This window comes from Pleurodeles waltl, chromosome 11, assembly GCF_031143425.1.
Source record: "Pleurodeles waltl isolate 20211129_DDA chromosome 11, aPleWal1.hap1.20221129, whole genome shotgun sequence".
Taxonomy (NCBI): Eukaryota; Metazoa; Chordata; class Amphibia; order Caudata; family Salamandridae; genus Pleurodeles; species Pleurodeles waltl.
In genome coordinates this window covers 323771366-323783168 of record NC_090450.1, presented here as the reverse complement: position 1 = coordinate 323783168, position 11803 = coordinate 323771366, and the positions used below count along the sequence as shown (strand labels likewise).

The window sequence follows — 11803 nt, the reverse complement described above, 5'->3', positions numbered from 1 at the left end:
TGCTCCCGTTTACACAACTAATCCTGTTCTCCATACAAAGGGCATCAGCTCTGCCTGGGCGCCACACTCTGAAGAGCAGACATTGTGATCACTCACTGTGGGCTAAGGAAGGAGAATGGCGCCCACCTTCCGCCTTGTGCTCGTCTTTGGGCTGATCGGTAAGTGATTGCGGGTGTAGCTCTAAATAGTGCACCAAGTGCAGTGGCACCAGGGCATAGGGTGTGGAGGACCGACTGGACGACAAATATAACTGATTTACTATTTCGTACTATTGCTACGAAAACATGATAATGGACCCATTTTCCTTGATTGTTTTGGGGGCAATGACACATTGCTGCACCACTGTAAGTGTCAGAACTATTTGAGCAAACTGGGGGGCAGTATTGGACGGGTGCTGAGGGACAAGATTTAAGTCTACAAGCAATGTTGTGGGGGTGGTCACTACATCATATACAGAGAGGCTGGAATTGATGTGCATTGTTGGCGCTGCATTGCCTTCGCCACTTCAGTGGCATGGGCATTGTACGTTGTGATGGTCTAATAATGGAAGGTTATGGATATGGCGCATTGAGTTGCGTGGGTCACTATATTGAATTCTCGGAGGGCGAAGGGCAGGACTAAAGTGAATTTTCAGAGCTGTGTTAAGTGCTAAACTTGCATCCCCCACCCTGCATTTTCCCAGTAAGCTGAAGGCAAGAGGCCGCTACAGAGCCTGATAACCTGCCATTGGCCAACAATGTCCTCACAGCACCATTCTGGTCGTGACCGGCTGCATTGTGGGGCTGGTTCGAAGACTGTTGCCAGGGCAGGTGCTAGAGTCTGGGCCTCGCCGTGTTGGGTTCTATTCTGGTGTCTGAAGGCATAGTTGTCATGTCGACTTTCTTCCATGGGGTATATGTCGTGTTGGAACATGAGACTTCTCAAGTTACAACTTATGCATTTGACACAACTTCCTGTCAGCAAAAAAGCCCTCAGAGACATCACGGAACAATGTGCCGGAGAGGGCACCAATAATAAGCAAAAGACTAACATGTGCTTTTTATTTTTTGTGATCTCATCTCTTCTGGCCCACTTAAAGCATAAGATTAACAAGGTGAATGTCGCATTTATGTAGGCCTCAATATTGTGGTAGAAAGAAGAGTGAGAAGACAGAATTGGCGCGCCTTTTAAAGCTGCTTCATTGGGCAAGATAGGCAAGCCAATCAAGGGCTTTCTGGCATTTGATGAACATGAGATCAAATCCTGGCTAGCCCATCTGACCCTTGTATACTCCTGAGGTCAATACAAGGAGTACAATTAGGTTTTGTAATAGTAACATTAACCCCTCTCGATTAAAGCACTCACATATTTCAACACTCCAGTGCATTTCTACCTATAAACATTTTTTTGTACTAGTGTAGTAGGTGTATGGGCAACTTGAGCTTCATTATCAGAGCTACATTGACATGTGTCCTAGTAGCGGGATTTCTGATTGTCTTGCAGATTATAAGTGTTTTTTCAAACCAATAGGGTTCAGTGAAGAACTACGGAGGTTCCAACAGACCAGGGCTCAGGTGGTCCCGGGAGATCCATAGGCGAGAGACTGCAATGTAATCGATGAGGATGTTTCAGGTCATAGTAGATGTACATTAAAGGAGGTGCACTGCCTATCAGAATTCAAATGGCAGATAATGTTTGATGGCCAGTGTGAGCCACATTTCTATTGCAAGCTTTTGTTTTGTTGTTTTATCTTTCAGAATAGAGTGCTAAGTCTCACTGCTTCTTCTTAGAATTTGGGGTAAAATTAGTATACTTTCTACAGCAAACATATTCCATTATTTCTTGCTGGTATTATTTTGGGGGTACAGCAGGAGAAAAAACATTATTTGTGCCTATTGTCTGCCTTGCTCAGGTTACATGAGCATTAATGAAAATCAACTTGTCATGCACCACTCTTAACTTGTTTCTGAAAAGAGACCAGCAATATTTTTAAGCAATACCCTTGACTCGTTACATGAATGGCCACCGGGTACACACTTTTGTTTGTATTTCATATGCCATTGAATGTATATTTGAATTGTAGGGCCTTGTCAAATAGTAATCACTGCTCCTCTCCGACAGTAATGTGCTTTTGACATCAACTTGGATTCCCCTTACACATTCGTATTATATTGTAGAAATTATATTGCACATCATATCGATTTTTGGAGAACTGAAGCGTGTTATTAGACATGTGGCATGCTAAACTATGAGTGAGCGTGTGGTTGGCAGAGTGTTGCATTTGATGTGATCCTATGTGTGAAGATTTACAGGGTTGTACGCGAGTGAGCAGTGTTTTTCAGGGTTGTACGTGAGTGACCAGTGAGGTGCTCTCAGTACTTAATTTGTGTTTGTTGTTTCCGGTGCTGAGCACAGGCACTTATTTTTGAGGGTCGGGGTTTATTCTTCTGCCTCAAGCATTTACTGCCAGCAAAAGACACATAAGAGAAAGACGGAGGAAGGGAAAAACGAAAAAGCGTTACAAAGGGAGAAAGTAGAAAGTTGCAAAAGTGAGCTGAAGGGGCAGGGAGTGGCTTTATATGGATTGAAGAGGCCCGAGATGTCTTCAGAATTACGCCGCCTCAGTAGTCTGTGTTCCCACATTTAATTGCAGCAGCTGCGTGTTGAAGAGGAGGCTTTGGGCACCAGCACCTTCTTATTTACAAATTAGGCACTGGGTGCTCTTATCTTGTCTTGCTGCGCAGTGCCTATCTGTGTGATGGAGGAGGATGTGTGAGACATACACACACAAAATATAATTGTAAGCATTTAGTTAGAGTATGTGCCAAGCCGACTACAGCAGTCTGGTCAACCACTACCCAAAGTGTGTGAGCCTGTTACTAAGCCAGATGGAGGGAGGAAGAAATGAGAAAGAGCCAGGATCTACTTGGATGGTCTGTTAAAAATATATGTAGCCACACAGCAGAATCCTTCCCATAAGGGCAGTGGGGTGCTGGGTCCTTGTACACCAAAAAGGGGGCAATCAGAGACGTCCAGTAATCCACATGCATAAGGCAGAGATGCTGTTAAATGAGCTCAGTGATGACAAATGGCCAAGAATGGGAGTTGGTGACATTTTTGATGGCAGTAATACTTCCTACTGCTGTAGAGTACACCTCACGAGAGAAGTAAAAAGTGGAAGACTATATACATTTGGCAACGTAAGCATAGACTATAAAATCATTAAAGGCACGAATTCCCTTACTCTTTCTAGCCGAAAGAGACCATAATTTTGTCCAGGGTGTCAAGGATCCTGTAAGTGGGCAATCCCTAGTCAAGTCATTCCTAGACCCTAGCCAGAACTGGCAGACTGCCCTTAAGAGGGTGAGAGACGATGTACTTAACACATTGCTCTCCAATGGCACAAGAACAAGTCAGCCAGCCCCATCTTACCATTCTGTGTTCACTTTTCCATGCAAGTGCAATTTCATTTCAGGCCAAAAAAGTAGTTGTGGTCGCTTGTGCTATAGGTCGATACACACTTCTTTTTTGCAAACCTTTAACAAGGTTTGTTTCTATCTTGCGCTACATATGCAATACCTTAAGGTAAGGACCTGGCTGCCTTGAGCTTACTCCAAGAATGGTCAGGGTGACAGGGAATGACAAAAGCCCTAGCGTACATGGAGTTCTGCATGATGCAGCCAGGCCTTCAATTCCCCGCCGAGACTCCTCAGTTGTGGCATTCTGTCTTCAATTTGTACGTGAATGGATACTGCCTTCCAGTGGGTGTATTGTGCCACAGCTGATAAAAGAAAGGGATTTTGAAAACTCCATAAAATGCATCAAATACATGAACTTTATTCACAGATTCTGTAAATTGTGCCTTTGTAAAGCTTCTTAGCAAAATACATTGCGATGTTGGCTGGATTATCTGTGCTCAGTCATGCACATAGAAATGCAAATAAAAATGTATTTAGTCCTGGTGTACATTCTGGCCTAGGTCGGAATTTAGCAGGATACTGATCTTCACAAGACTCAGGCACCACCCCAATCAGAAGAGACAAATGGCGACTTACAAATGGTGGATATAGACTTTGGTTTGTGCTTCAATTGTGCATGTATTTACTGAATCTATTGTAATTAGCTCCATAGACTACCAGGCTGTGGGTGTAGCAACCAGACACTTGAGGTAATTCAGCTGAGAGGGGAAGCTGGGAAAATACCAATAAAGAGGAAAAACAGAACACCAGATAACTCACAGGGACCTACACAGGAAGGGATCAAAAAGGGGAGAAAAACAACAAAGATGTGGGTGCACAAAACTCATGGGAGTGAGAAGACAGGAGCAACTAATGAAGTGTTGCCAGGTAAAGGTGTACTTAGCAAACTCGCTTTTTGTACTGACTTTTTCTACCCCGCTGTGGAAAATCCTCAGTCTGACCCAGAAGTCCCACCCTAAGGCCACTGCAGGCCAGTCGCTACAGCCCCATTCTCCAGAATTCCCTGGCTTCTGATCTGTTAATTCTAGATGCAATGCGATTGTAATGCAGCACTGAGTGTACTGCACATGGAGAATATTGGCCTTGGTAGAGCTCTATCATGTTAACATATGTAGCACTATGGCCAAGATTTACAAACAGTCTGTGTTAGTTTTTTTATTGCAAACTTGATGCAAAATGTAGTAGTGATATTTAAAGTCCACCCCAAATCAGAATCTGCATTGGATTATAACCAAAAGTAATGCAAGGCTGCATATTACACTGCCTCGTGTAACTTGTGTTAAGGGCAGGTTCCATGGGTGATACAGGGGTGTTCCATTTAATCACTCAGGTGTCTTGACTCAAATCCTTATCTACAAAGGGTTGTTGATAGGAATTTGCACCAAAATCCTATGCCTCCTTGAGGCAGGAGTGACGAGGAGAAATGTTTATTTTCTCCTCATTTTAGCCTCTTTGAATGTGTGCTTCTTTCTACAGCACACATTCAAAGTGGGAAAAGCCGAAATGCATAGGGGCATATTTATGAAAAGTGGCGCTGCACCTAGTGCAGCGCTACTTTTCTTGCGCCCCTTAACGCCACCATGTGTGCTCATATTTAGTAGACGGTGCACCATGACAGTAGTTAGGGAATTAGCGTCAGAATTTGTTACGCTAGTTCGTCATTTTGCAGGATTAGTGTCAACATATTTTACGCTAATCCTGCAAAGCACCCAGAGGCCCATTGTAACCAATGGGCGACCCCTTTCAATGCCTGCTCTGAGCAGGCGTTAAAAGTGCAGAAAAGAATTATACAAAGACCTTCCCTGACGGGGAACATCCACTATGCATACATTATGTCTGGCACATGATTAATGTAGCGCAAAGGGTTATAAAGTGGTGCATGCGTGCATTGCAGCACTTTGTAAATATTGTGCAGCATTTTTGGCCATCTAATGCCACATTACTATAAAAAAAGTGATGCTAATATGTCTTTAGAATGGCACTTGGTCTTCTTAAATCTGGACCATGGTTTTTGTACTGAAAAGGACCCCCTCCTGTTCAAAAACAATACTATCTTTTTCACAATGCAAACAGCATTGCACTATGGCACAAGGATGTCTTCTTTGGTGCACAGCAGCCAGAAGTGTAACAGTGAAGGGAGTGAGCAAAACAGCTCCACATCTTAGTAGATATGTCACTGTTCTGCTTTCTCCCATTCATGAAACGTATTGCAGAAACTTTACTTGCTGTGCTTGCATGATTTTTTTTAGTAAATCTCAGCTCTGATTGCTTGCCTTAACCGTAGCCAGATGCCTGACAGTTACGTAATGTCTTAAATAATACCATTATGGCAGGCAAGTTTGAAAGACCTTTTACAGTTAGGTGATCAATATGGGTCATACATTGGATGTTATGAGTTAAAGTGGTTCCAAGATATTTACAATGAGTAACTTATTCTAACTATCAACATTTACCATTATTTACTGTTTTATTATACATTATCTTATTCTTATCTATTTTGAAGTTTAAGAAATGTGCACTTGAACTTGAGTTTGGCACATTGAAACTATGATAGAAGCGTATGGGGGTTAAACCTATGATAACAACATTGTCTGAATATCATAAGACACTGGCATTGTTTCCCCTAATACACGGGGAATCTTTGGAGAGATCATAAAACAATTATTACATTATAAATATGCAGAGAAAATAAACCTGCTTGAGCCCGTTTAGAACTAGGATTTTTGCAGTGGTGCCCAATGAGAATCCCCTAAGTACTTTGAGCAGGTATTCATATGGAAGGTGTGAAAAATAAAACACAACATATCGGGAAGCCTAAAGTTCAATACTCATTTAATGCACAGCAAAAGATCAGAATATATTTGCCATTTTACCTGACAAAGGCTCTTGCCAAAAAGAACTGACAGCTGGAGCAAAGAGAAACAATAGACCTGTGAATATGACTCAGTATATACACAGTTCCTCTCAATACATGTCAATGTAACATGACCACATGACAGAAACTTGTTGTCAGCAAAAATGTATCTGATGTATAGGTGTCAGGATCTTTCCCTTAAGGAAGTGGTGTGCAGCCTTGAAAGGAAACATAATTTATATACACAAAGCTAGCTCCATTTTTTCACAAAAATCATACTTTCCTTGCTCTGGAAAATGTGCAGTGTAAAACATGGAGCATTACAGGTTCTGGACCTGTTAAGGCCATGAAAGGGTTGCTATTAATACAATGCTACGGAACTACAAGCAACTAGTAGACAAGTTATATGTGATTAATAGTGGATATATTTGCTATTATATATGTGGGTGTTAGCATTTCTCTTCAAATGTGTATATACATAATACAACTAGATTTTAAGTATGCAAAGGCAATCAAGAATTAAATATGCCAGGATTCCGAATGCAGTCAGTTTACTCCATCGAATTGTCCTATCCATCTTTTCAAAGGTGGTAGAGAAATCTGCAAGCTAGCTTTCCCTTCCCCTCTGCATTAACTGCCTGTGAACTTGACTCTACATAATTTTCATAAATTAACTGGAAAGCAGTAGTACGATCCAATCCCGAATGATGATAACAAACCCAACTTGCTCCATTGGGAGGATTGTTGTAGCCCACACCCAGGATTCTACATGGTCCAGTACAGAGGCTTACCAACTGCATCCAGAAACATAATTTGTCTCTTCTTTTTGCCTAATATATTTTAGCGAGGTTTCATGATTCCTTGATTAAAAAATAGGAAATACAATTTCAACTTTGGGGTGAGAAGTTTACATAACTTACATGTTAGTTTAATTAATTAGGGATCCTTATTGATGATAGAATCTGAGAAACACTAATTAAAAGCATATATTTGACCTTGCTTCTGTAGGCATTTTCTATGCTGTCTAAATTTAGCATTCATCTTGTTCCGTGGACTCACGAGTGAAGGATCACAGTGATAAGTATCACACAGTCCACTAGTTGCTCCATCAAAGAGAAGCTTGTTTCCCTAGAGGCTTTTTAGGAGTGTGGCGAGAAGCCCTGAATGGGGGCATTGCTATATGAAATGGAACCAGACATGCCTTAGTTAATTTGACTTTGAAAGGGAGCTCAATGTCTGGAAAAGAGAAATCATGCACGTTCAAAGTGATCATTCTCTTTATAATCCAATTCCACCCTGCTAGCACTGGCCCTTCTTAGAGGATTTTCCTCAAACATTTAGGTTTTTTCTCCCAGCCTTTTGCTGATTCTCTGTGTGTGGCCTTAGTACTCTGGGCACTTTCCCTTTGTAGTACAGGGGGAAAATGCCCGCACCCTTCTTAACAGGAACAGGCGCCTACATGATTGGCTGAGGTGCCATATCCATGAGTGCCCTTTAAAAAGTTACTCCACATACCTCGGGTGGGTATGGCCTGCCTTCTAGTGAAACTTTGCACTGAGTGTGCCACCCACCAGAGTAGTCTGACAAATATGTATTAGGGCTGGTATTTCAGGCCGTGGAGGTGCAGGTGTGCCTGTGCACAGGGTGGCATCTTCCCCGCTGGAGCCAACCCTGCGTAGGCCTTCCGCTACCTCTACAGCACTCCCAGAGGGCAGGCCAGAGGGTAGGCAGAAGGCAGGACAGGGAGGTAAGGGTGTCCCATGCCTGGGAGAGGGAAACCCCCATGTGGGTTCTTCCTTGAGGTGCTGCTGATCCTCTCTAAGTGGCCATGGGGACTGGGGCACTTTCCCACTGTAGGTACAGGGTGAAAGTACACGCAAGCCCTACCTATATAAGTTAGGAAGGGGTGCCCGCCAGCAGGTGCACACTTCTACTTTGGTGTTTTCATGTATGTACTGAATCTGGCAAGGCCTGCCTATATGTGCACACTTGCACATTGGTGTTTTCATGTATTTATTGAGACAAGCATAATTTGCCTATAGGTGCAAACTTGCACATTAGTGTTCACAGATGCATACTGGGCCTGGCACCACGTGCAAGCATGTGTACACTTGCACATTCGTATTTTCCTAGGTATAGTGAGCCTGGCATAACTTGCCAGCTTGTGCACACTTGCCCATTAGAGTTTTCCTATGCATACTGAGCCCGGCACAACTTGCCAGAATGTGCACACTTGCACATTAAAGTTTTCATATGCATACTGAGCCTGGCACCACTTGCCAGTATGTGCACACTTGCACATTAGGGTTTTTATATACGCACTGAGCCTTTCACAGCAGGCCTGTAGAGGCGCACTTGTACCCATGTGGTGTTCTCAGAGCTTGTGTCCAGCCTTCCCCATCCGCTTGTGTGTGCTCCAGGGCACATGTGCCCATGGAGTGAAAAATTCCCAGGTGTGTTTTCACTATCATTTGGAGCTGCTGTGCCCATAGGCTAATATGGGGGAAGTTTATAATTAATCTAAGTAATCCTATCTGCAATAGAGGATTGTAGTGCATCAGCCTCATCAGGTATACGATCATTAGGTTCCTAAAGACAAACCCTTTCCAATGGTAAATGCGGATTTGTCAGTAATACCTGGGAAATGCTACTTCTAGAAAGTGGGCATTTCCATGTTCTAAAATCCCTCTTATGTGCCTTTTCAATTCGAGCTTCATTTCACAGGGGTCTGAGGGAAAACACATCTGTGCATTCCCCAGTGACAGCTATAAAACTCAGAGAACCGAAGGCCAGACCTCTGCCATCTGAGGGCCTGGCTGGATAGATTGGAGGAAGAGGTATGACACTTGGCGCCTTGGATGGCACTGCTAAAGATAAAGATCTACATTTCAAGGCCCCATGGCAGACAGGACTGAAATTTAGGGGAGCCAGCCACCCCAACTTCAAAAGCCCACTCTGTATAACTAAATGAGGCACGCTTCAGCAATTGAGAGATATACTTGAAAGAGTGCAGGATGGATTCCCGGTACTGCATGGTGCACGCTGCCAGAGGAATCTGTTGTGCAAAAAAGTATTCACTGTCCTGGGAATGAATTGTGCACCCTACCTGTATCGTGGCTGGCCTGGGCACACTGCCTGCTACAGTGTGACACTCTGCAGTGTGCTCTCCAAGGGCTTGTTGGCTTGCCTCCTGTTCTGCGAGTAGGACTCAGGGACGTCAAAGGCCTCCTGTGAGGGACCTACACCATCTGTTGCGCCATCTGGAGAGCAGTGCACTCTGATGCATCTAATTCGTCTGCTGGATTCCACCTCGTAGCAGTCGTGTGAGGGTTGATCTAAGTATTGGACCTGGAGACCAGATTGGCCTGGTACAGAGCCTGCAAAGTACAGCCTGCATTCAAGGAGTGTGGCCCTTCATCATGGGGCCACATGGCACACAAGCGTTTGGTTGGTAGTGAACGGACTACTGGTTGCAGGACCCCGCATGCCTCATTGTCGCGTGAGCCGCATTTCTCTTGTGCGACCACTGATTGCACGCTCATTACATGCAGTGTTTGTGCCACTGGTTGCGACCCTCGGAGGTGGGAGTGTACCTCGAGCAGCGCCACATTTTACCTTGTGCTGTCATCTCTGTGTATGACTGGGTCATAGCTCACCAGATGTTGTGCCTCATTCCAGGGAGGTATGGAACGGGAAATGATTGTGTGGTCAGAAGTGCCTGGTATGACTCAAGCCATCACACACCAGGCAGGGTAACTCATCCCTGGGAGACGCTGCAGTTGTAACTTTTCATGCAGCAGGACTGTCTGGTGTGACACAAGTCATTGTGCCTCATTCCAGGAAAGCACAGCAGTGGTAACATTTTGTCTGCAGCTGAATTGTCTGGTGTGACTCGTCATCAAGCACCAGACATTGTGCCTCATTCCAGGAAGGCACAGCAGTGGTAACTTTTTGTGAGAAGGGGGATTGTCTGGTGTGGCTTAAGTCATCGCACGCCAGGCATGGTGTCTCATTTTCAAGTCATCGCACATCAGGCATTGTATGAAAGTACCATCTTGCATGGCATGTTACCCCCATATTTCACTGTATGTATGTTGTTTTAGTCCTTGTGTCACTGGGACCCTGCCAGGCAGGGCCCCAGTGCTCATAGTATGTGCCCTGTATGTATTCCCTGTGTGGTGCCTAACTGTATCACTGAGGCTCTGCTAACCAGAGCCTCAGTTTTTATGCTCTCTATGCTTTCCAAATTTGTCACTGCAGGCTAGTGAAAAAATTTACCAATTCTCATTGGCACACTGGTACACCCATATGATTCCCTTGTATATGGTACTTAGGTACCGAGGGTATTGGGGTTCCAGGAGATCCCTATGGGCTGCAGCATTTCTTTTGCCACCCATAGGGAGCTCTGACAATTCTTACACAGGCCTGCCACTGCAGCCTGAGTGAAATAACGTCCACGTTATTTCATAGCCATTTTACACTGCACTTAAGTAACTTATAAGTCACCTATATGTCTAACCTTCACCTGGTGAAGGTTGGGTGCCAAGTTACTTAGTGTGTGGGCACCCTGGCACTAGCCAAGGTGCCCCCATATTGTTCAGGGCAAATTCCCCGGACTTTGTGAGAGCGGGGACACCATTACCCATGTGCACTATACATAGGTCACTACCTATGTATAGAGTCACAATGGTAACTCAGAACATGGCCATGTAACTTGTCTAAGATCATGGAATTGTCACCCCAATACCATTCTGGTATTGGAGGGACAATTCCATGATCCCCTGGGTCTCTAACACAGAACCCGGGTACTGCCAAACTGCCTTTCTGGGGTTTCCACTGCAGCTGCTGCTGCCAACCCCTCAGACAGGTTTCTGCCCTCCTGGGGTCCAGGCAGCCCTGGCCCAGGAAGGCAGAACAAAGGATTTCCTCTGAGCGAGGGTGTTACACCCTCTCCCTTTGGAAATAGGTGTGAAGGGCTGGGGAGGAGTAGCCTCCCCCAGCCTCTGGAAATGCTTTGATGGGCACAGATGGTGCCCATCCCTGCATAAGCCAGTCTACACCGGTTCAGGGATCCCCCAGCCCTGCTCTGGCGCAAAACTGGACAAACGAAAGGGGAGTGACCACTCCCCTGACCAGTGCCTCCCAGGGGAGGTGCCCAGAGCTCCTCCAGTGTGTCCCAGACCTCTGCCATCTTGGAAACAGAGGTGTTGGGGGCACACCGGACTGCTCTGAGTGGCCAGTGCCAGCAGGTGACGTCAGAGACCCCCTATGATAGGCTCTTACATTTCTTGGTAGCCAAACCTCCTTTCTTGGTAGCCAAACCCCCTTTTCTGGCTATTTAGGGTCTCTGCTTTGGGGAATTCTTCAGATAATGAATGCAAGAGCTCAACAGAGTTCCTCTGTAGCTTCCTCTTTGACTTTTACCAAGGATCGACTGCTGACTGCTCCCGGACGCCTGCAAAACTGCAACAAAGTAGCAAGACGACTACCA

At 44.9% G+C, this 11803-nt stretch overlaps 1 protein-coding gene across 1 annotated transcript in view; it reads left to right on the top strand.

Annotated features, from left to right (window-relative positions):
• The first annotated feature begins 12 nt into the window (after nucleotides 1-12).
• LOC138265670 (serotransferrin-A-like) overlaps nucleotides 13-11803 on the top strand; it is a 478400-nt gene continuing 466609 nt past the window's right edge. Inside the window, exon 1 of the mRNA XM_069213586.1 lies at nucleotides 13-158. Within this exon, the coding sequence (XP_069069687.1) occupies nucleotides 116-158 (43 nt within the window). The 5' untranslated portion in view covers nucleotides 13-115. The remainder of the gene's footprint in view (nucleotides 159-11803) is intronic.